The sequence below is a fragment of the Rhinolophus hipposideros genome (assembly GCF_964194185.1).
Source record: "Rhinolophus hipposideros genome assembly, chromosome: 5".
In the NCBI taxonomy this organism is placed as follows: Eukaryota; Metazoa; Chordata; class Mammalia; order Chiroptera; family Rhinolophidae; genus Rhinolophus; species Rhinolophus hipposideros.
The window spans coordinates 81,934,454-81,959,732 of NC_138051.1; the positions used below are offsets into that span (position 1 = coordinate 81,934,454).

At 41.3% G+C, this 25,279-nt stretch overlaps 1 protein-coding gene across 25 annotated transcripts in view; it reads left to right on the forward strand.

Annotated features, from left to right (window-relative positions):
* Positions 1-25,279, forward strand: part of NRXN3 (neurexin 3) — a 1,519,061-nt gene that overhangs the window by 473,549 nt on the left and 1,020,233 nt on the right. For all 25 annotated transcript variants that reach the window (XR_013993472.1, XR_013993473.1, XR_013993474.1 and 22 more), the window contains exon 7: positions 24,801-25,239. Coding sequence is in view for 22 of the 25 variants with exons in the window: in XM_081050416.1 (XP_080906542.1) it covers positions 24,801-25,239 (439 nt within the window). In the remaining 3 variants the exon portion in view is untranslated. The remainder of the gene's footprint in view (positions 1-24,800; positions 25,240-25,279) is intronic.

A 25,279-nucleotide genomic window follows, 5' to 3' on the forward strand; every position in this document is an offset into this window, starting at 1 on the left:
TGATAATCTCTGCATGTTCATTCAAAGGAATGTTTTCAGATAGTGGCGTCTGCTGGCATTTGATCCAAACGTGGTATAGTGAGGCCACATCCTCCTCTGGAGAGCTGGTCGGCATCCATGAGCAGATGTCCTGAATAAGAAGCTTTGCTTCTAGCTGTGTCATTCTCCAGAAAACTACATTGGTGGCCAAAAAAAATGCATACACATTTTAAGAAAGAAATAAACTGTATTAAAATTGTAATACTCAATATATACCCATAACAAAAAAAATGAATACGTCATGTGTATACATTTTTTTGGCACCCCTGGTGTTTGCCATACAGACATATATACCACAAGAGAAAAAAAAGTAGTAATAAGCAGGAATTAGAACTGGCGTTATCCTGAATCTCCACAGCAAGACCCTCCTGTGTTTTCAGTTTTCAAAATCAGTGAGATACTTCAGGTCAGTGGTTTGTAAATTGTTTGTTGGTGGCCTCAGTTTCCTTGGTAATGGCAGATGAGGAAACAGTGTGTGTGTACGTGTTTTTTTTTTTCCCTTTGGTTCTAAATCATTTCTAGGTAGTGACGTTGCAGTGAAGAATGGACTTGACTTATTTCATTAACTATTTGAGCCTAAAGGAAAGTGACTAGACCTCCCAAAGCAGCTGACTGATTCGCAAGAAATGTTTTTGGAAAAGTGGGTCTCCTGCTTAATTTCCCATTCCCATCCCACCTGTTGTCAGTGATGTAGGTGAAAAGCCACTCTGGGTTAAAGATGGGTGGGAGATCAGGACGTACTCTTTCCCTCAATTCATGATTGATACTCCTTTTCTGGTTCATTCCAGTATTAGAGTTGGGTGGGATTTGCCCAAATCAATATAGAACTGGTTGTCCATACTCTGTGGATGATTCTGTGTCAATGGTCTGTTTATTCACTGCCTTGTCCAGTTCCCTTCCAGAGCCATGGGTGAGTGTGAGCCTGCCTGTATGACAAAGCATCCCCGGTGGGGATGACTGTTACAGGGGCAGGAAGACAGGCAGGTGCTCACACTGAGGAGATCAGGTAAGGACCCGAAAGATGTGACCGCTTGACAGTCACTGGGCTATTTGAGCCTGGCCTTTGTAAAACAGCTACCGGTCTCTTGGGAGATGAGCTTAACTACTGCCTGATCCTCAGCCCTGCAGCCTCCGCATTTCAATTTTAGCTAATAGTAGTAATCATGATTATTATTATTTTAATTTTAGCTCATACTAACAAGAAGAACAGAAATAGTTCTTGAAAAAGAAGAAGTAGTAGCAGTAATTGATTGCTTCCTACATGCTAACCAGTGTCTGCCATGCTTGCACTATGAACTCGTCTAATCCTAACTCTGGGACATAAGTACCACACTGTCACTGGGGAGGAAAACAAGGACACCGAAGCATACAGAGAGTGTGCGCAAGGCCATATAACTACTTCAGAGTTGGAACTGGAATTAAAGTCCGCACAGTCTGGTTCCAGAGCCCGTATGGATAGCCACTGTGCTCCACGTCCTGACTAGCTGTTTGTCAAGAATCATCAGAAAGGGAGAAATTGTTTTACACCCTAACAAAAGTTCACTTGTGATTTAGTAATATATCAGGATGCCGACATATTAAATTATCGTGGAGGAAAATCATTCCAGAGCTTTGCTGGACAATACAGAAGCCATAAGCCATAGGCCCCATGGCATTTGATTTGCTCTGAATTGAGGTGCGCTGTAAGGGTAAAATACACACTGGATTTTGAACACTTGGTAACAAAAAAAAAGTGAAACATTTTATAAATAATTTATTATGTTGATTACATACTGAAGTGATAAGTGATTACATACTGAAGCATTCTGGATATATTAGATAAAATGCATTAAAATTAATTTCACCCGTTTCTTTTTTTTTTTTACCTTTTTAAAATGTGGCTACTGGAAAACTTTACATTGCATATGTGACTTCCATTATATTTCTATTGGACAGCACTTCTCTAGAGACTGTAAAACCTATGAAAACTCTAGAACACCTTTTTCCTCATACCTGTGAAACTCAGTCACTCACCTGGATTAACTGGTGGTCAACTTGAGGCAGTTGGTCCACCACGTGAGTTACGCAATCAGAGCAAGCAGTGCTGGCCCACATTAGGGATATTCCATACAGGCTGTAGAAGAACACACTGGACTATTCTTACTCCAGTGGAGTGCCCGAGATTCATGAAGCTGAGTACAGGAGGGTCGACTAAGTGAAAATAAGTAAATACAAACATGTAGGTATTGGCAGGTGGTTGGGATTCAGTAGATGGAGCAGGATGTACTGTGTCAGTGACGGTGAGTGTATTCTAGGAGAGTAGAGGGCACATATGTGTGCGTAAGGCAGCTGGGGCCAAGTTGTAGAGAATCTCGGACGTCAGGAAAAGACGTGCTTTTAGACTGACAAAAACATATTTGCCAGGTGTCCTTTTAGAATTCTTTATTAAGCAGCAGAATATTTTGTCATTATTGGCTTCATAACTTATACTAAAATTTACAAATTTGCTATTTTATATTAGTGCCATCTTTGATGCATGATTCCCTGGTGAAAATTAGAGTGACAGCTTAATCACACTAGCAATATTTACATAAACACTTTCTAAGGATGGTTTACTTGGAGAACACCCAAAGAGGGATAATAGCATCACTGAAAAAGAGTCTCACTTTTCTATTTGGGGGTCTTGTTCTCTTCCTAAACCTTTGTACTTTAAGGTTGATGACGGACTGTATCTTGTCGGGGAGCCTCTTTTCAGTGCATTAACCACACTGATCCTGGAGATGGAAGATCTTAGAAGGGAGCCAGGATCTGCCAGATAACAGCCAGGCTCTGTGGCTCTTGGACAAGTGTTACAATCAGGCTCTAGGAGTGAGGGGTTAGGAGGTCCCTGGAGGAGTGGCACAGCAGAGGCACAGTTTATATGGAGATTACATTCTAAAGTTGACATGTGAGGGGAAAAAAATGCTTAAGAGTTCACTTTGCCCGTGAAAGGCTTTTAAACCACTCCTAAAAGTCCAGGTCCCTTAAAAGTTCCAAAACCAAGAGTTAACATCATTGATTTCTCTTTGCGTTTCTGCTGAAGCATCTCTTTTCGGACGATATGAAGGCTGAGTCTACTTGGAATAAAGCAAAAGGTTAGGTGGTAAATAGATTATGCTCTCACTCCCTATCATTTCCTCCCGAGTTTGGACAGCTGAATTTGTGTAGTGATACATAAATTTGATGCTACTCCACTGTACTGTTTCTTTTGCTAATAAGTAAATTGACTTGTGTTATGCTTTATATATGCGTATTTCATTAATTCACTTTTTTTGCACGTAATGTATGAAGGCAAAGGTGAAAAGGCAGTTAAGACATGTCTTCTTTATTGACGAGCTCTAACTCTGGTCAGGGAAACAGACAAGTAAACCAATGATAATAATGCAATCTGAGCAGTGCTTTGATGAGGCATTGCCGCCCTGCTTCAGGATCACAGAGAAAGGACCTGTAAAGCAATCTGGGGTTCAGGAAATGCTCTAACGTGGGACACACTGGTCCCAGACACCATCTTTTCTCACTAAATTGCTGCAATGAGCTAAATGCTTTCCTACTTCTGTTTTTGTCCCTGGTTCTCTCCCTTCCCCAAGTCTATATAGCTCCCTAGCAGCCAGAATATTCTTCTTAAAACATGAGAGGAACATACACTCCTGTGCTAAAAACCCTCCAGTAGCTTTCCATGTTGCTCAGAAGCAGAGCTCAAGTTCTGAGGAGGCCTATAAGACCTTGTAGGATCTGGCCCCTGCCACCTCTCTGCCCTCATCTCCAGGATGTTGCCCTCCTCATTTTCCCTGACCAGTCACATCAGCCTCCTTGATGTGCTTTGAATATATCATTCACTTGACTGCTCAGGACTTCAGTCATTGCTCTCTGCCTGTTTGGAATTCCCTTTCCCCAAATGTCTACATTGCTTGTTCCCCAATGTTTTCAAGTCCCTGACAAAATGCCACTGTATTTTATAGGACTTCCCTGGCTATCCTATATCAATAATAACAAGCGTCCATCCCATCCTAGCATTCTTGCTTCCTTTCAGCTGGATGGGGACAGTCCTGGCTTGTAGTATCAATCAATAAATGCTTGTTGAATGAATAATTTATGTTTCTTTTCTTGCGTGGCTTCTACACATATTGTCCTAATAAATGGATGGAGAAATGAATGATGAATATATTCTCTGACACCAGTAGAAGCCATTATTTCCCAGTGGACTATTTCCCTGGAATGATTTTACAGTTCTTTATTGGTACAGAAGACTTAATCAGAACTCGTCAGGAACTCTTTCTTGGGTTCTACAAAGATAGCATTTCACTCACAAATGGATGTGGCCATTAATCATCTATAGTAATGGAAAGCAGGGTTTGGGGTTGTGGAGAGGGAGTAAGATAAGATTGGGCTGGCCAAAAGAGCCTCCCGCATGTTGAGAAATCCGATTGATAATACGTGGGTAGCTTTTAGGTTAAAAATATATCTGTGTGTGTGTGTGTGTGTGTGTGTGTGTGTGTGTGTGTGCGCGCGCATGTGCTTTTGTTTGTGCATATTATATGTGTGTATATGTATTTTTGTATATATTTAAGTATAAGTATATATCATGTAAAGAATCAAAATCAAAGATCCCAAAAGGCCAAAGACTTGAACACCCTGAAAGATTGGCGGCTCAGCAGAACACTTGATGCTTGGGGAACTAGAAATGTGGGGAAGGCTGGCACAATTTCTCTAGGTCACTTCTAGTTCACTGGGCATTACTTTCTGCTGAGGCTAGACCTAGAGCAGTGAACAACAATGACCACAAGAAAAGTCCCTGCTTTCATGTAGCTTACAGTCTGGTAAGTAGAAACAAAGAGTAAGAAAACAAATCTAAATTATACATGGTGATATAAATGCTGTGAGGAGAGAGAACAAAATAAAGCACGATGAAGGGGTGGAAGGCAACAGAGTGCCATTTTTGGGAGCTGAGTGTGTAGGGAGCTGAGGCTTGATTGACAGGAAGTTAAAGGACCCGTAGATGCAAAGATCTGGGAGGTAGGTACTTGATGAATTCAAGGGATATAAAGAAGAATCAGTTAAGTAAGACCAAGTTATGTAGAGCCTTTAAGCCATGTTAAAGAATTTGTGTTTTATTCTGATTACAAGGAAAAGCCATAGGGCACTTTTTAGCAGGGGAGTGAGTGATCTGAATTTAGAAAAATCCCTGTGACTGATCTGTAGAGGATGGAACAGGGTGTCCAGGAGTAGAGACAGAAGGTAGGCAGTTGGCTGTGGGTGCCATCCAGGCAAGAAAATACAGCAATGCAGATTACAGTCATAGCAATGGAGAGGGTAAGAAGTATTAAGTTGGTACAAAAGTAATTGTGGTTTAAAAGGTTAAAAATAACTGCGAAAACCACAATTACTTTTGCACCAACATAATTGATGGCTATAGGGTATATTTTGGAGGTAGAATCAATAGGATTATTGATGAATCAAATGTTGGGTGTGAGAGGTCAATGACTAAGGACATCTTTATTAGTCAAGATAATCTAGGTTGCGTTGTGGCAACAAACTACTCCAAAATATCAGAGGCGTAAAACAAAAGAGGTTTATTTCTTACAAACATGTCATGTCCTTTGTGTGTTGGCTGATGGCTTTGATATTTCTATGATTGTCCTAACTCTGGGACATGGGATGACAGGATAGCCACTAACTGGAACATCGGTGGCTGACATTGAAAAGGGAAAAGAGAAATTTAGGTGGTTTCTTACTGGGAACAATTCAATGTTTGGCCTGGAAATGACACATATCATTGCTACTCAAAACTAGTTGGCACAAAGGAATCACACAACTTCACCTACCCCAGGGTGGCCAAGATGTACAATCCTATCTTGAACCAGGGAGGCAAAGGCTCACGAGTGCTCAGACAGCAGTGCTAATGATGCCACGATATCTCCCAGGGTCAGATAACTGTTAATAACATTATCCAAGTGGGAGTGCTTGAGAGGAGTGGGCTTAGGGAAAGAGAAATCAATATTTCTGTTTTAGCCATGTTTAGCTTAAAAGCCTGTTAAACAGAGACGTCAAGAAAACAGTTGGAAACATAAGCCTGATGATCAGAGAAAATCTATAGCTAGAGATATAAATTTGAGCACCAACAAAATATGTACGATATTTAAAATAAGGGGACTCACAGAATGTAGTTGGAATAAAGAAGAGAGCCAAAGACAACTCTGGGGCTCTCCACAAGTAAAGATCTTATAGAGAAGCCAACAAAGGAGATGGGGAGAGAGATTAAATGGTAGACAGAGACACATGAGAGTATGGAATCTTAAAAGACCTTGGGAAATAAATCTTGGAAGAAGATTGTACTGAGAGCTCAATGGAAAGGAGAATTTATCATTGGTTCTGGTAAGCTCTGGGCTATCCTGTGGTGTAGTATGGGGTAAGAGACTAATTTGAAGTGGATTCAGGAGAGACTATGTGTGGAATTGATGAAAGAACTTTTGGAAGAATATTTCAGTAATCAGCACAGTCAAATGAGGCTGGTAGTGAGGAGAGACATGACTTCCAGAAGATGGGAGCTCAGGAGGGGGAGTAGATGTGTGGGCAAGATGATGATTGTGTCTTTTGAAATATGTTGACTTAAGAGAAAGGCAGTCTAATGAAAAATACTCAGACACTGTTTGGAGATATGAGTCTGGACATAGAGAAGAATCAGAGCTGGCAGAAATATTTAGGGGCCCTCTGCATGGAGAAAAAAGTTGGAACTGAGGATGTAGATGAGTTCTGATAGAAAAAGTACAGAGCAAAAGAGTGGAGAGATCAAGGTTGAGCCTTAGGGAACACACACATTAATAAAATCTGAAGAACGAGAAGCTCATTAAGAAATGGGAGAAAATAGGTTGAGTAGATTATATGTCATAGAAATCAAAGAAAGAGAATTTCAATACATTTTCAAGAGGTTTTTATCTAACTTATATGTGCTCATAAATATGTAGTCCACATTCCATACTTTCAGGCCAAATTTGAAGTAGACTCTATTATAGCTGATTAAATACATAGCCCAAGAACGGCCGAACACTTATGATAATGGTTTTTTATCTCCAATAAATGGGGTTGATGTTCTTCATTTTTCTACCCTTTTTACTACTGTTGCCTCTCATTCTCTTGAGAATTCTCTAAAGCTGACTTAAAATGAAGATATTATTAAGGCCATACTCATCACTGTCTTTTTCTTCTCCTCCTCTTCCTTCTCCTGTTTCATTATCATCATCATCAAAATAATGATATCACCACTACACCTCATTAGATTTGCTACTTTGGTGTTTTAATAAGTAGGTTACAACTCCTGAGAGGCACCCATGCAGGACGTATTGGCAACACTTTTGATTCTATGTTGAGTACTTACTGAGTGCTTGCTTCAGGGATGGACGTGATTCCTGCCCCCTGTTCTTTCAGTTCAATTTCCTAGGAAAGATAACAGAGAAGGAGGAGGGAGAAGAAGTACTCAGAAGGACTACAAGAGAGGAAGACTACAAATAAATGGTGTCACTAGAATAATTAGGCAGTGATTCCTTCTCTGTTCAGGTGAGTTAGCTGTAAAAAGCATATGCAAATAAATAGTCCTGGACCGTAGATGCAGGTAAAGTGGTGACTCTGTATCTTAATAAGAAATGGAATAAAAGTGGACTGTGTCCTCCTTTAAGCTAGGAAAAATGTGGTCTTATGACACAGCTCTGGAGTATAATTTGGCTCATTTTCAGTTCTGGTGGTCTGTTGGATTTCTTGGTTCACACCCCTCTCTCCCTTCTTTCTCTCTCCCCATTCCTCTCTCCCTCTGTCCTTCCTTCTTCACCAGCATTTCTCACTTCTACTGAATTCCTTTTGTCAATGACTTGATATCTACTACTTACCCAAGCCAGAGACCTGGAAGTCATTGTTATTTCCCCCTTTTTCCTTAAACAGTCATCTGAGACTTATGTGTCCCTAAGGCATATTGACTTATCTCTGTCTTCCCCATTGTCATTATCTTAGTTCAATTATTCATTTTTTTCCTGAATTATTATCATTTTATGAACCACAGACCAAGTATAGGACAGCAGTGTGAAAAATGGAGATTGAAGGAAGGAGACATTGGAGTTGGACTTGGGACTATTTAGGATGCTATATTGTACTAGTCCATGGAGGACTTAATACAGATTCCATTTTTCCAGAGCACAGTTGGCCAGTCTGCATTGAGAATCCACTACATATTTCTCTTCTAACTTCACTGTACACATATATGCTTACATGTGTAACACTTCTCCTGAAAGGTAAGCTCCTTAAGGTAGGGGCCAGGCCATTCATTACAGTGCCTAACACTTAGTAAGTTCTCTGTGGTTGTTTACCTGATGATTCAATAAAAATGGAGGCCTAAATAGGACCAATGGCAGCAGGAATGGAGCAGAGAAAATGAATGTGAAAGACTTGTTGGATATGGAATCAAATATACCTGGTAAGGAATTGGTACTATGGGCAATGAGGAGGGAAGGGTCAGATATACGTATCTATAAAAATTTAACGTTGGATGACCATGAAGAGAAATAAGAAAGTCAGGAGGGGCAATTGATGAGTTGGCTTTTAGGCAGGTTGATTTTAAGGTTCAGCAGAGAACTTTAACTTCAGATAGGTGAATTGTTCCAGCAGCCATTTCACTGTTTGAGGCCTAGGGCTTTGGCGAGTGTTCAGGTTAGAGTTAAAGATATACCGGTGGATGAAATTACCAATTAAGATAGATTAGTGAAAAGGAGAAAGAGAATCTTCATCAGATGACTGGGGAATGCTTTTTTTGTAAGGAATTTGCGAAAGATGCTGGTAACAGAAGCCACAAATGAGTCATCAAAGCATTACTTGGAATGTGTACAGTCAGGAAACCCCAGAAAAGAGAATTTTGAGAAGGGTGTGATACACAAAAATGTCAGCTATTGCACAGATATTAAGTGTTCTGAGGACTTAGGCCTATTTAAATTTAATTAATAAAATATTAGTCATCTTATTTTAGAATTATTTACTCATGAGTTAAGTATATTTTATCTTGGGAGGCAACTAGGTTAAAGTACAGTATTTGGAATCCTATAGGACAAGGTTGTAAAAATTCTCTCCTCCTGCATCTATGGTTAAACAAAATTCCTTTTTATCAGTTTTTCTTGGAACTATCCTCTAGCCATGCAGTCAAGTGAAATCCAGTGATAGAAGCCAAAGAAATAAAAGCTAAGTGTCTGGATTTGTTCTGTTACTGCTTTTGAGTCCTCTGCCCATTATTAGGTGTTAAGCAACAGATTTAGGGTTACTGATTGATTTCAGTTGATGCCTTGCCTTTTCTTTGCCCTGGATTTAGGGATACTCTAGAGTCTCTTGATTTTTAACCCTTCCTGTGCATTCATGGTTCGAATAAGAGTAAGAGAATCCTGGATAGATTCTAATCACCTTTCAGGTGCTGTAGGCCATGATGTTAGCATTTTCTTCTGGGCAGCCCGAACGGAGGCCAGAGAGGAGGATGTTGTTCTCGTCTCCCCTTGAGCCTTGGATTGTGGTACATACAGCAGACACTTGCTGGTCAAAATTATGTTTGGCAGGAAAATAGAGATTTTCTACATCTGTGATGAAAGAAAACCTAGATGAGAGCATGGCCAGTAAATGGCCCGCTAGAAATGGGGAAAATAGTGACCATGTCGGGTCAGTGCTATGAAAATTCTAGAAAAGGTTCTTGAAAAGCTCTGGAACCATACATTTAACTATGTACTATTCCTTTGTTCATAGGAAGAAACACTTTACTATTTGTGTGTGTGTGTATGTGTCAGTACCTCCTTAGGAGGCATTTCATGAAACATCCGATAGTTTACGTCCATGCCAGTCCAAAAATAAACTCTAAATCAAGGAGCCAGAGGTAAATGTGGGTAGGTTTTCCCCACGCTTCCTCTCAGGATGCCTGTTCGACCTTTGGGGTAGGAAGGTCCCCCAAACTCCAGATATTCCTTAGACTCCTTGATCACTCTAGTTTTGCCTGATTAGTTGGTACCAAGCTTTCCAGATGCTGATTTTGATTCCAAGGAAAGTTGACAAATAGAGTGATAACTGATTCAAACATGCAGCAATAGACAAGTGTTTGTTGAGGTCTTATTTGTGCTCATAGGGCTCCCTAGATGGGATGCTTTTCTGGGAAATCATAATAGCATTGTGGTTACATAAAGGTTGTCTCTAAACTTTTTTGTCCAAAGTAATTGGAATACATGGGTCAACCTTAGAGCCTAATGGTTTTGAGAATACATTTGAGAGTTAGACGGTCTTGAGTTCAAATCTCAGCTCTGCCACTTGAAAACTTTGAGAGCCTGGGCAAGTCATTTGACTTCTCCAAGTCTCAGCTTCCTCAACTATAAAAAAGGAATTGTGATAATTACACCTGTTAGAATTGTTGTGATAATTACAGTAAATTCTAAATATAAAGTATTTGTCACAGTTCTTGGCACTTAGTATCGATTTTTCATTATTGATATTATACGGAGCAAATCTAGCTATCTTTGATTATCAGTATTAGATGGAGAAATGGATGTCTCAGCAGACGAGGCCAGTACAGTATTCCCAGAGCCTCCAACAAGCCATCAAGTCCTATCAGCTTTTTCTCTGAAAATTTTCTAGGATCTTGCCCTCCTTTTCCATTTGCACCATCACTGCTCTAGACCTGGGCATTATTTTCTCTTATTTGGATTTTTTTGGGGGTGGGGGTATAATAGCCTATACACAGTGCCATGTTATCTTTCATAAAACTTTTTCTGATTATATTTTTCCTTTGCTCAAGGAAAGGAATTGCTTTGGGTCCTTAGTGCTCAGCTTTGTATTTAAGTCTGTGATTTGGCCTGAACCTATTTTATCAGCTTAATCATTGATTTTTTCATTTTCTTTATGAATTTCTCTTCTGCGACACACATAGCATTCCCATGTTAATAATAATTCTTTCCATTGCAATTTTTATACTTTCGGTCTTACATACATCATGTTGTAGATTTTCAAGTTGTTTTTCTATTTTTACACTTGCTTCCTTTTAATCAATTTCCTATGTGGCCACCAGATTAATCTTTTATACAATGCCAACCTGACCTCGTCATTCTCCTGCTTGGGTGCTTCCCCAGTGCATTTAAGATGGAAAAAGAACTGACTCTGGGTGGTGAGCACACAATGTGATATAGAGATGATGTATTACAGAATTGCACACCTGAAACCTATATAACTTTACTAACCATTGTCACTCCAATAAACTTTAATTAAAAAAAAAGAAGATGAAATTAAAACTTCTCAGCTGAATGTAGGAGGTTTTCTGGGGCTTTAACCAGTTTCCTTCTCTACCCTCATTCCCACTATATGCAATTCAGCTATACCAATCACTCTCCATTCTGTGAATATGCCAAGATTTCTCATCCTTATTTTTCTTTGCTCATGCTATTTCTCTTACCTTCCTCTTTCTCTTGGCTCATGCTAATCATTTATCAAATCTCACTTTAGTATCCTCTCCTTTGGAAGGCATTTTCTAATTGCTCCTTCCCGGTACCCAAAGGTTGAATTAGAAGCTCATCCCTGTTTTCATGGTAATTCAGAATACCTTTAAAAAAAAAAAAACACCGTGTCATGCAAATTGCTAACTTTTCTGACTGTCTCCCCTTCTGATAGAGGAATTCTATGCTGTATATTTTTCATCTTTGTATTTCCACAGAGCATGACACTGAATAAATAGATAATGAGCTTGTGAATAACTGAATAAATGTGTACGTGTGTTTCCTTTAATGGGTTGATTTTTTGAGGGAAGAGCCAGCATCTGTTTCTTCCTTGCACCCTCCACATTTCCTAGCATAGTCTTTTGTATACAGTAGTTGCTCAATAAGTGCTCTGTGAATGAATAACAATTTACATGTCTGTCTTCCCCAGAAGATGCTCACTTCTTCAGGGAAGACATTGTGTTGTAAAAATTAGATGACTTCTAGTACAATGCATTATATATATTCATGCTTTGTTAAATTCTCATGTTTAATTTTTGCTCTGATTTAAACTAATTTGAAGTCCAGTTATGGTGGGTTATGAGAGTCAATTATATAAGCTTATACCTGCTAAAACTATGGCACCGAAAACCTGATAGGTAAGGTTAGCTGGTAATTTAAACTTCAGAGACTGAGTGATAACACTCAAAACTAGGAGTGGACTACTAGTATTGATACATCTGGAGAATTTTCCATTCTTATTTGATTCTTCCTCCCCAAACCTGAGAAGTCCACTTATGGCAAACCTCAAAGTAGACAGATTTTCCCTGGGAGGTTATTGCAAGTCAAGATCTAACAGGAGCTGGAGAATGAGCAGAGGGATGGTGTATTCATTTCCTTTGGCTGCTGTAACAAATTACAAACTTGGTGGCTTAAAACAGCAGAACTGTAGTATCTCATGACTCTGGAGGTCAAAAGTCTGAAACAGTTTCATTTGGCTGAAGTCAAAATGCAGGCAAATCCGCTCTGGGGGGAATGTGGTCCTTGCCTCTTCCGGTTTCCGGTGGTTGCCAACAGGCCTAGACTTGTGGCTGCAGCGCTCCCATCGCTGCCTCCACCTTCACTTTGACTTCTTCTCTGGGCGTGTGTCTCATCTCCCTTGACCGCTCCTTCCAAGGATACAGGTGATCCAGGGCCCACCTGGATAACGCTGGGTACGCTCACCTCAAGGGCCTTCACTGAATCACATTTGCAAAGACCCTTTTTAAATAAGGTAACACTTCTAGGTTCATGATAGCTTTGGGGTACATTCTTCACCCCACTCTAGAGACAGATGTCTTTCCACCCTTGCAGACTCAAAGTGCTTAGTCTTCTAGGAACCTGATTTGCTCACAGACATACCTCATGAGTAAACAGCTTCGGAACTTATGGCCCATTTAAAAGAAGCTGGGAGCAACTGTCAGGAAGGAGTTAATTTAGGTCAGTCTCGCATCATTGGATGGGCAGGTATGGTCACATTCCCAGCTCTCATTATGAAAATAAACAATTAATACTTTCTGAGAAGCTGATTAAGTAAGTAAAAGAGCTGCCTGGAATTCTGAGCAAGTCAGCAGTGGCAACCAGTTCCTATTAATCTGGCCCTGTTTTGTGTGGATCTTGTTCTGGTTCCGGGGAAACAGGTGTGCTCATCTGGCCTGGCACTCACTCTTCTGTGTCCAGCGGTAGCTTTTGCCATCTGTTTCATCAGGAGGGTCACAAAGGATCCAGGTGGTCACTGGGAGGGGAACTGAGGTGGGATCAGAGAGAGGAGGGGCTCTGGAGGGGGCCACCTGTGCAAGGTAAGAGCATGGACTTCACCAGCTTTTGAATTAGGGAAGAACGTCAGTATTTGAGCTTGAGGTGCAGACACTTCCTGGCTCCTGCACACCTATGTTACTTCTTTCTCCTCTAGCCTAACGAGAGCATGGACACAGGACAGGTCCGCAAGGCTTTCCTGGGTGGTCCTGAACGTGCTGCTTTCAGTGTGCCTCCCTGATTGTAACCTGCCAGCCTAAGCCACAGGCAGAGGAGACGAACTTTTCTAGTGATTCTTTGATAATCCAGCTAGCTGGAGAAGCTGGATTTTAGGGGACATCTTAAGGGCACCTCAGTTTTTCCCCCCTTTCTGTTGTATAAAGTCAAGATAGTAATAATTATTGAGTGCACAGGCTCTCAAGCAAGACTTACCTGCATTTCATTCTGGCTCTATTAGATAATAGCTATATGACTTTATGCATATGTTAAAATCTCTGATTCCTAATTTCCTCTTCTGGAAAATGAGAATAGTAACCAACACTTACCATGCATCAGGAGCAATTCTTGGCATGTTGCAAAAACACAATGAGCTAGGTACTGTTAATATCCCACTTCAAAGATGAGGAAACTGAGGAACAGAGAGGTTAAGTAACCTATCCAGGTTACTCAGTAACAAATAGCAAAGCAAGGATTGAACTCAGATTGTTTGGCTTCAGCAAAAGTCTCTTAACCCTAGTCTATGCTGCCTCTAAAGTAGGGTGGCTATCCACACCAGGTGGCCTTGGAAAGTTCAGGGCTCAGTCTGTCATCCAGGTGATTTATTAATGTGCTCTCTTTTACTCTCAAAAGTACCATAGTGTCATGTCTTGGTTTGGATATTTGTCCCATGAGGACTAAATAATTATATGTTAAATACTAAAGACAATGCCTGGCCGCAGAAAACCTTCCATTAAGGTTAGCTGTTCCTACTTCTATTACCATCACCACCACCACCACTGCCAACGATCATCCTAATCCAGGCAAGTTTAAAGCTGCAGGCTTAATTCAGGTTCTGAAAATATGTATCATGGGTGCTACCATTCTCACACCCATTGCAGACGTCGTTCATTGGCCATAGCACAAAACAATCATTTCTGCTTTGTGTCCTAGGCAGCCACTCTTTAACTGATCAAATTTGACATGGGAAATTCAAATTACTTGCCATACCTAGTTTCATTAAATCTGAGAATCCAAGATCCCAGTGCATGGAAAATCTGAATTTAAGCTGAGCTTGTAGGTTTCTCCATTTATATTGAAACTAATTTGATTCCTAAAAATGATAATGAATTTTGGACCTCTTTAGACACATTATGTCCCTTTCCTATGGTATTCCTCTCTGCCTATTTCTATCATTTCTACCTCTAAAAGAATTTTAATTCATAATAATTTTATCTTCCATGCCTATAATTTGATGAGATGATTCAAAAAAAAAAAAACCCACAGAGATGGTCACAATATAAATAAAGAGAAGAAGGAAGTCATAATAGGAGTTATAGTTGACACCATGATTTAGAAAAGCTATCTTTAAATGTGATTTGTGTAACTGGTAGTGAAACTTATGTCAGGTTGGTTTTGCATGGCATAAGGGACATCTAGTGGTTATCTAGGTCTCTGCAGATTTACTACAGGTTAAGTCATAGGTGTAAGTATTGGGGGCTAAGTACCATCACCCTAAAAAGGAGCCCCCCCGCAAAAGAGGGTGACCTTTATTTTGAAGTTAACAAAAGATAAAGAAACCTGTTCTGGAAAAAAAATCAATTTGAGTCCTACCATTTCTATCTTTATTATTGTCAGTTTGAACCCAACTCTTATTTGCTGTCTTTTGTACCAGGTTGGAAATGATTCTGTTATCAGGTACCAGCCAGCCTGGCATATTCTTCTTATCACTTTCTCACCTCTTGTGCTGATTGCAGAGGGGCTCTTTGGACCACTTCGAGAAGCAATCTGATTAGAGCCTTTATTAGGCTACAAAGCAGAGCTGCTTAGCAGGCTAGGAAAGAAATAGTTTGTAATTGCTTCTGACAGGCAGGGCTCCTTCCTTGGGAAGTTGTTCGGCTGTGAGGAAGCCGTACAGCTCTGGTTCATGCGTATTTTGCATACATGAATGGGCTTCACATTTTAAGAAGATGAACTGCAAAACCCATGTGTGAACTTGCCTTCTTAGCCCCAGTTCTCCAGCAACTTGCCCATTGGTCAGCACCTCTGGATATAACCTGCTACTATCCATGGTTCTGAACTCATTGTTTCTGTCTTCTGGGCTGCATACCAATACTTCTTTCCTCATGTGCTACTATTGTTTCCAGCCAACGATGTTAGACTTCTTAAAGGTTCAGTTTCATTGACTCATTTTGTATTATTATTTCCCCCTGTTCTTCTGCCTTTGGGACTTTCATATAATTTCTTTCTCCAAAAGCTATTTGGTATTTCTATTGCAATCTGTCTTCTTTCAGGGTAGTTGGTAGCAGCCTGAAGTTGCTCGCTATGGCCAAAGGCTTCATTGTTGGGCATTCTTTGTTGCTTTTTGACTGTGAGGACAGATGATAAAGGCTTTAGGTACTGTTTCAAAATCTCCATGTGTTTCCATGGCAGTCCAAGATACACTGTTATTAGGAGATGGACAGTAGTCCCTTAGCATACTCCAGCATGGGAGACAGTGTTGGTGCTGACCTTCATCAGCCAGTCTCTTAGAGTATCTTGCTAGAATTTGAGCTTGTTTTTTTTTTCTTCTTCTTCTTCTTTAGTGTTCCACCAAGACACATAAACTAATGACAACTGCCACTCTGGGCTACAGAGCTTTCCATATTGACAGCCTTAGAATACAAACACATTTCCTAAGCATGCACACTTAGGGAAAACTCAAAATAGTCAGTGATTCTATCAAATTCATTTTAACTGTCTGTGATACTTTTGCTTTCTGCCTTCTCATCCCATTACTTATTGTCAAGCAGAATGAATTACAGAGGCTTCTCTTTGCATTATAGTCCTCACTGACATATAGGCATCAGAAAGTAGCCTTGATGATCTTCCTTGCCCTTCTTCTTCCTCATTCTTTCACATCCTCTTACAAACATGTACTGACTTTGTGTTATATACTGGAAGAGGCACTTAGAAACACAGAGAAAAAGGGCCCAATTCCTTCACTTGAGAAGATCTCAGTGTACTGGGAAAGACAGATAATTACAGCACAGCATGATAGTTTCTATGACAGCAGTTAGAACATGGGAGCAGAAAGGAGGAAATCAGCTGTGGGTGGGGGTGGAATGAGCAAGAATGTTGGTGAAGGCTTCCCAAAGGATTTGATACCTGAATTATGCCTCAAATGGCGAGGTGTCGTCATTCAGATAGATACTAATTCAGGCTTATCCTGGCGATGGTTAATTTGAAGAATCCAAAACTCGCTAGGCTGGTGATGATGAGGTAGAGACTAGATCAGAAGGAGTCTGTATGTAATGCTTAAAAGTTTGTATTTGATTCTGAAGTTCATAAAGAACCATTGAAGGATTTTAAGCAGGGAATGACATGTCATCCCCAGAGAAAACAGTAAGATGATTAGAGTCATTTGTAGTTCTTGGAATAAAAAGAATAGTAGATTCCTAGTGATTCAGGAAGGCACATTTTAAATTTTGTCACCTTTCTAATCAAACTGCTAAAGGCTTCCTCTCTACTCTGAGTTCCTTTCCCCCCGCCAATTGAATCATGTCTGTATTTTTAGAGCTTTTCACAATCAGGTAACACCTACTCATCGGATCTTAGTTCCTCTGCTTTGTGACATGTAACCTGCACTCTACTCAGGTTAGTGACCTCAGCAAATATTCTAAGACAGAAGGAAATGTAGGTGTTCACCGAGTAAGTTTGTTTAGTACCCAAGTAAATGCAAGAAGTTAGAGTGTATTTTTATTGAGCCGCTACTATGTGGCAGGCATTTTGCTACACAATGGGGGTGCACTGGTTACCACACCCAAAGCACTGTGTTTGTGAAGCTTACAGGCTAGACAACCATAACAGTGCCATTCTTGGAAAGCAGAAGGGAGGAAAAATACATTCTGAGTCAAATTTCTGATCACAGGCCCTTGCACATGCATTAATTGGGGTGACAAATATATCTCATATTTGACACATGAAATATATTTAGTCCCCCCCCCTTTAAGTATCCTCCAACATTTTCTAAGCATGTTAGTGGCAGGGGTTATACTTCATGTTCCTTTGTATCCTCCGTGGTCTAGAGCCAAAGGTTATTTAACACATTCCATGGACATTTGTTTCCAACATTCTAGAATAGCTAGTCAATTTACATTAAGTTGGCTCTTGTGTTAGAGGATAACAAGAGTGGAGAGTAGGTTCACCGCCAGTCCCACCTCAGTGACTGGTGGCACCTTCCTTGAGCACTGTCTTCAAGCAGAATTCTGAGGCTCCATCTGAGTTTAATGGGAAAGAAAGTAGAATAGAATAACATCAATTAACAATAAACATCTGCCAAAAAGGAAGAGTAGAAACATATATTTGCCACCACGGCTTTAGGAGATGGGATAATTTGCTATCCAGGGGGTTGCCAGAAGGATAATCTGGCAAAGTTTTCTAGATCATCTAGGAAGTTTTTTGACCATCCATTAACAAGGTCTGTCTTGGGGAAATATGGCCCATACAGGCAAGTTCATGTCTTCTTTCTTTGTCTGGGTCTGTCTATGCCAAGTTCTTGCTGCATGAATTTAACAGAAGCCTAGTAGACTCTGGGAGGATGATAAAGCCTGCATCAGCAAATCTTATCTCTTGCGATAGACTGAGCCTTTACCATATCCTAAATACCCCACAAACTTGATTGGCAAAAAATTTTTTTTCCAATAGGATACATGAACATATGGTGGCCTAGTCCTAATCAGCCTTTTTAAATGTGTGTGTGGGGATGGGGGGGAGCGGAATGTCCTAAGAAAGCTCTCCTTCTTGAGAATAAAAATAAGACCTTTACTGTGATGGTGCCAAGGGTTGGAAATTTTTCTCAGCATCTTACTATCTGGAACTGAGCATAAACCTGTCTGATCATTTCCCTTTCAAGGAGAATCCATCAGACAAATAAATGTTTGTCTAAGCCTTGAGCAAAAGTGTTAAGGACCTAAGTTATTAGCAAGGGGCGTGGGGCTGGCATATGTGGACCTTTTTTCATGGGGCCATAGTAAGTGATAGTAAGCAGTTGGTCCACAGTTCGTTCTCTCTCTCTCTTTCTCTCTCTCATGCCTGCATGTCCAGATGACTGGATGCTTTCTTCAAAATGAGGAAGGGACTGAGGTCTTTGCTGGTTCAGTATCAGGTTGCCTGGATTTTTCCTGTTACTCCAGCTTGTCTTATGTCTCTTTTATATTTTCCTGGCCACATTTTCACAAATGGGACATAGATCAGAGATTATAAACTGGTCATCCCTGGTGGGATCCAGCTACCAGATATGTTGTATTTGACCCAGAGTGTTGGATCACACATTTTAAAAATTTATTAATAATTAACTGTCAACATTCTACTACCTGTTTCAACTTTTATGTGGAGTCTTTTGAACTTATTTTGAGCCCTAGAACTTAGACATGTTTTGGTTCCTGCTTTGCAAGTCAGAAACTCAGTTCCCCTTTTCTACTCCTGGTGCTTGGGTTCTATCTTTGGCAGACCCTGACCACTGTTAACAACATAAAGCATGAAAACGGTGGTACGCATGGTCTGTAGCAGCTGGGACTTTCGGCCCCAGGTTGGGTGTCAGCTGCAGCTCAGCAGGCAGTTAGTTTATTGACCCCTGTTAGCAAGACCATAGATGCAGATGTGGCCCCAACCATGCCAAATATTAGCTTCTTCTGACTTTGGAAGCTAACAGGACCATCTGCTGCCACATTTGTGCTTGGACTTCACTGTTGGAGTTTGGTCATGGTACACTGTGATAGAAAATGATGTTAATCATAATGAATCCTAAATCTGTGCAGATGTATGGGGTGTGTGTGTGTGTGTGTGTGTGTGTGAGAGAGAGAGAGAGAGAGAGAGAGAGAGAGAGGGAGAGAAGCAAAGAACGAGGAATGGCTACCATTAGACATTTACATATGTTATAAATGCCACATTAGGCAATTATATATATTTGAAAAAAATTTTTTTTTACTTCAGAGTTTGTTAAATCCAGAGTCTGTCACTAGTTCCAGCCCTGTCTCTTGAGCTGACAATCGGCTTAGAACTGACCCTCCGAGAGAATCTTTTCTTCCTATGATTCCTTGCCAGGCTACCTGGTCTGTTGATTCTGTTCTGGCTTTTCACAGAAAATAACACAATTCATAGTGATCACTACCATTTACTGATGGTTTACAAAAGGCCAGAAATTGTGTAAAGTACTTCTGTATACAATAATGTTATCTAATTTATTTCTTACATCCACAGTCTACGGTTGAAGACTCTGAGGGTGAGACAGGTTAAACATTTGGTCCAAGGTCACATACTTGGCTAGGGTCACGGGCTCAAACTCTGGTGAGTGACACTGCAGAGCCCCTGATCTGAACCACGGCCCTGTGCTGCCACTTGAGTCCCACATTTAATTTAATGAAGATACAAACATTTCGTCAACACCAGCATAGCTAGGTGCTATGTTAGATTTTCAAAAGTGTGATAACGTTTTGCTGATTAGGTGTTTGAGGTCTATGGAAAAGAGAAGCCTGGTGCTTATTCCACGAGAGCAACGGTGAGTGTGTTGAGTGACTGAGCCGTGGAGCAGACAGTTCATAGGAGGGGAAATCATAGAAGACCAGAATCATCAGTTGCCTGAGGGCCAGAGAGGAAGTGGGGTAGACAGAGTAGGATATGTGATTCTGCGGCAACCCCAGAAGCAAGATTCTTTCACAGTATTTCTCATTTATTTACCCTGAGTTGGAACGTTACACAATAATAAGATAAGCCCAAAAGTGCATTTAGAAACTGCACCATCCTGGAACTGAAGAGAAAAAAACTCATTTCATTATTATCTATTGTCAAAGGATTAAATTTGGGTGAGAGACAAATATATCTTTGTCTTTTACTTGTTGTGTGTAAGCGGCTCCACACATAGGTATAATTTGAAAGGCTTTATTGGGATTTGTAGTCAGCACTGTTCCACAGCACGGCACCCTGCCGCCGGCTTCTCGCTGTTCTGTTTTGCGTACTCCATGCACTTGAGAGAATGGCTCCCGACGTCCTAACCTTTAAACATCCTCCACTGACCTGGAGCAAGCAATGGTGCTTTTTATTGAAATTGTCCTGTATGTGGAGCCACAGAGAATTAAAGCTGTTTTAAAAACAAGAGAAAAGAAAGACCAGGTGGTAAACCTACTATTCCTTCCTGGACCGAGAAATAGCACCCAGAAGCCCTCTGGGCCCTGCGGGGCACATGCCCACACTTCCTTGTTCTTTCTAGGTCCCTTCCTGGAGTGTATAGGGATGTGGCATTTGTAACACCACCAGAGTGGCCCGGGCTAAGATGGGGGAGAAGAGAAATGCTCTGTGAGCTGAGACTGTCTCTACCCATTCGATTCATTCCCATGGACCTGCCATATAACACAAACCTCGTAGAAGAGTTTAATGTAAAAATACATTATGTAAAGAAGAATTGTCTTCTTCATCAATCAGGCGAGTGGTTTGGACAAGAGCAGACAGCTTCGTCACTGGCAGACAATCTAAGGACTGTAAGTTGATGGAGCAGTCGGGGTCAGCAAGGGCCAGAGTCGCCAGGGAGGGCCTGGAATGGGTCTGGATGTAGATCCTGGCGAAGGGGAACCTTTGAAAGAGGTTGAGAGGAGAGGAAGGCGCTACAGCCAGGGACACCTGGGGAGCAAAGGCACAGAAACCCCAACACCTGAGCGCACGCAGAGGCTTCCCAGGTGAGTCTGAGTGGGGAGGAACAGGACTCCATTAGAGAAGGCCGTACCGGGTGTGAAGGTCTTTGCACCCCAGGAAGGAGATGCATGTGGCTTTTGTGCTTGATGAACCAGTTTCTGTTTTATGGGTAGGTATGGGTGACTGCAGAGTCTAGAAGCTGCCAACCTCGGAGCGTGGCCTTGCCCCAGGGCAGTCAGAGAGATCTGGGTTCAGGTCCGGACTATGCCCTTAACGGGCTATGTGATCTTACTCACACCTAATCCTCCCTGAGCCTCAGTTCTGTGAAATGGGGTAAAGCCACCTACTTCACGTGCTTAATGTGGATGGTATACAATAGGTTTGTAAAGTGTCTGGCACATAGTAATGCTCAATAGGTGGCAATGATTGTATTCTGTTGTTCCGCTGCCATAGCTTGCCTTACTCCTGGTGTTGGTCTGTGTGCCTCTGTGTCAAAGGTTGTGGAGGCAGACAAAGTGCAGTTGTTCTGAGAGTTGTCTTACCTCTGAGATTTTGTCCTCAAATGTCTGGCTTCCTAAGCACGAGATGTGAATGCAAACAGCAGTCTTTATAAGCCCCTGGGTGGAGTTGTAAGACCAGCTTGTCACTCTGTGACTCTGCCTCTGCCTCCCAGGCTCTGTGACATAGGGGGCCATTCCTACTTTGTCTTTAATTGCTCCTCCGTGGGGTAACTTGTCAGCCGAGGCTGCTTTCTGTCACTTGATGTCACATCTCTTTCTAGTTCAGTCATCAGTTGGGGACTTCCATTTAGCTGAAAGTCTGACTTTATAGAGAACCCTGTACCAGATGCTAATTTGTCTTGCAAGGGGCTCCAGCGGGATTTCTTGCCTTTATGTCCTACCCAAGGGGCTGGTACATTTCTCAGGGCTGTGGCCATGATCCTACACTGGGTGAGGACATAAAGACAATAGGATTCAGAGGTTAACTCACTGTCAGTAAGAAAGGTGTGGAGACAGTACCTATACTAATACCTGGAGAGAGAGAAGTAATTTCAGGACCAGGGAGTGGACAGAGAGCTCACCCGCAGAGAGCTTTTGAGAGAAGTCTGGTTATCTGTGGCAGTTTCTGGCCCTGATTCTCCTCTCTGTCTCTTCAGAAATCTGAATTCTAGTTGCTCAGCTTCCGTCCCAGTCTCACCTGTATACCCTTCTTCTTACAGAACAGCTCTCTTCTCAGGACTCAGCATCCTTTAAAAGGCCTTTTTCTTATTTCCTTCTGCCTCTTGTAGGGATGACTGATCTCTCTTTCCATTTATTGTTCAATGGAGCCAAGCCTCCGTCTGTCCCTTTGAGATGAGCTATTGTTATACGTTAATAATTAACCTATACAAAGAGCTCTGATTGTAGGTATTTAACCAATATAAGAAAAGCCAAAGTTTGGTTATGCCAGAGAGCGCTCACAGGCTGGGGCAAACTTCTGGTGGTTGGACAGGAGAAGAAGCTGCCAGTCAGCAAACTTGGATTGTTTCTTTTCTGGTTCACTCACTTGGAGCGATGGCCTAAGGATCCTTCAGGGTTTCCCTTTGCCCCATCGAGGTAAGATGAGAACTTCAGATTTTGAATTGGGGATGACACATGCATGACTTTCCACAGAACGTTAACGATGAGCTTCATGAGAGCTGCTTGCAGGACCTCGTTCCGAGTTCTCACGGTGGTGAAGCACGTGGACTCGGGAGCCCAGCTCCTGGGGTTCAAGTCCTGCTCTGTTATCACCAGCTGTCTGGCTGTGAACTTGTTCCTTAACGACTCTCTGCACCTGTTTCTGCATCAGTAAAATGGGGGAGGGATGGGGATGTCTCCAATGGACGTTATCAGAATGAATGCAATAGAAGGCTTTGGATCCTTAGCACGGTGGTTGGTAGTAGATGCTCAGTAAATATGAGTACTGTTTTCAGTGTTATTTGTATGGTTAGGCCTATGGTTGAGGTCATAATAGCAGGGGAGGTGTTTTCAATTCTTTGTCATTAGTAATATAGTAAAAGGCAAATAGCTCTGCTTGATTCTCTCCTGGTGATAGGGGGAGGAAGGACACGGGTTATAACTGGATGTTAGGGATTAAATGACAGATATTGGAATGACTCGTCCAATTAACTGTTTATCACTGAGATGGATTGTCAGACTTATTTCCCCACTTAAGTCTTTTTATTTTACTGAAAATGCAGAGAATAACACAAACTACTCTGGTCTGTGGAAAGGATGAAATAAGATTAACAATAGCTACAACAACCCCCCCCCCAAAAAATAACAGATTTTTATGCCTTTCCTATGTGCCATTCCGAAGTGCTTTACATACATGAACTCATTTCATCCTTACAGAATCATTTAGTCCTGTGTTCCCATTTTCAGAGGAGAAAGCAGACACAGATAAGTTAAATAACTGTGCCACGGTCACATGGCTTATAAGTAGTGGATGTGGGATTTGGACCTAAATCTGGATCCTGACTTAGAATTTGAATAAGATGATGTGCAGGACATAGTGAAGTAGTAGGCTTAATGAGTGCTCTAATGTTAACCCCTTCCCTCCACCTTTTTCTTCCTGTCTATTTTATACGTCTGACATTGCTTAGAGCTCAGTTCCATCCCAAAATTGCATCAAAATTCAGGTCTAGTAAGAGCAAAACCCTTTTGTAAATCTAATTTGGAGCAATAAGATTAATCCCTGCCTTTATGTAGATTATACCAGGTTTAGAAAGTCATAATATATATTTTTTGTGTTTTAGGTTGTTTCATTCTCTCACTATACGTACATAGAGGGCATACACCATGTGCAAAGAAACACAGATCTCTTTCCCCACCAACCCATAATAATCATTTTCTTTAGGTAATACATCCACCTATTTAAAAAATATCAAATATAATAGGGTACTGTGAAAAGTAAGTCTCCCTCCTACGCCAGATATTAACCTGGCAAATTTACATCCTATTAACAATTTTATAATTTCTTGTGTTTTCATCCAAAGCTGTTTTATGCATTTACGAGCATACATAGCCATGGGACATCCTTCCAACACACATACTTTACACAATGATTGCACAATGTGTGGTCTGAACTAGTCCTTGCTAATTTCACTTAACAATGTTACTTGGAAAGCATCCACACCAAAATTGGGAGTACTACCTAGTTTTCAAGGACTACATAATATTCCATCATTAGGATGTACCAGTCTATTATTGATGGTCATTTAGGTCGTTTCTGGTCTTTTACTAAGGACACTTCAGTATATATCTTTGTATGGAAGTATTTGAGTCTGTGCTACTCAATCTCTCTTGATTTCCACTTGCAAGCTTATATTGTATAACTTTCTGACAACACAAACATTGGCCAGAAGGAGACAGATGAAAGGAATAGAATGAAAATATAGGGGCTTATCCAGGACTTGTGTACATCCTAGAGGTCTTTCCAGATCCTTTTTCAAATGCTGTGTTTCATGCTTCTCATAATGTTTCAGACTATGGTGTCCTGAAGTCTCTTCTTGGGCCTTTTTCCTGGGTTGCCCAGAGGGCGATGGATGGTTACTGTTTGCAAGATTGATTCATATGGCACTTGTTTGGCTTTTGACAGGTTGTTTATAAGAATAATGACATCCGTCTAGAGCTGTCTCGCCTGGCCCGGATTGGGGATACCAAGATGAAAATCTATGGCGAAGTTGTATTCAAGTGTGAGAATGTGGCCACACTGGACCCCATCAACTTTGAGACCCCAGAGGCTTATATCAGCTTGCCCAAGTGGAACACCAAACGCATGGGTTCCATCTCCTTTGACTTCCGCACCACCGAACCCAACGGTCTGATCCTCTTCACTCATGGCAAGCCCCAAGAGAGGAAGGATGCTCGGAGCCAGAAGAATACCAAGGTGGACTTCTTTGCTGTGGAACTCCTTGACGGCAACCTGTACTTGCTGCTTGACATGGGCTCTGGCACCATCAAAGTGAAAGCCACTCAGAAGAAAGCCAACGATGGAGAATGGTACCACGTGGACATTCAACGAGATGGCCGATCAGGTAGGAGGAAGCAGGGTGTGTCACCGAGGCTAGAGGAAAG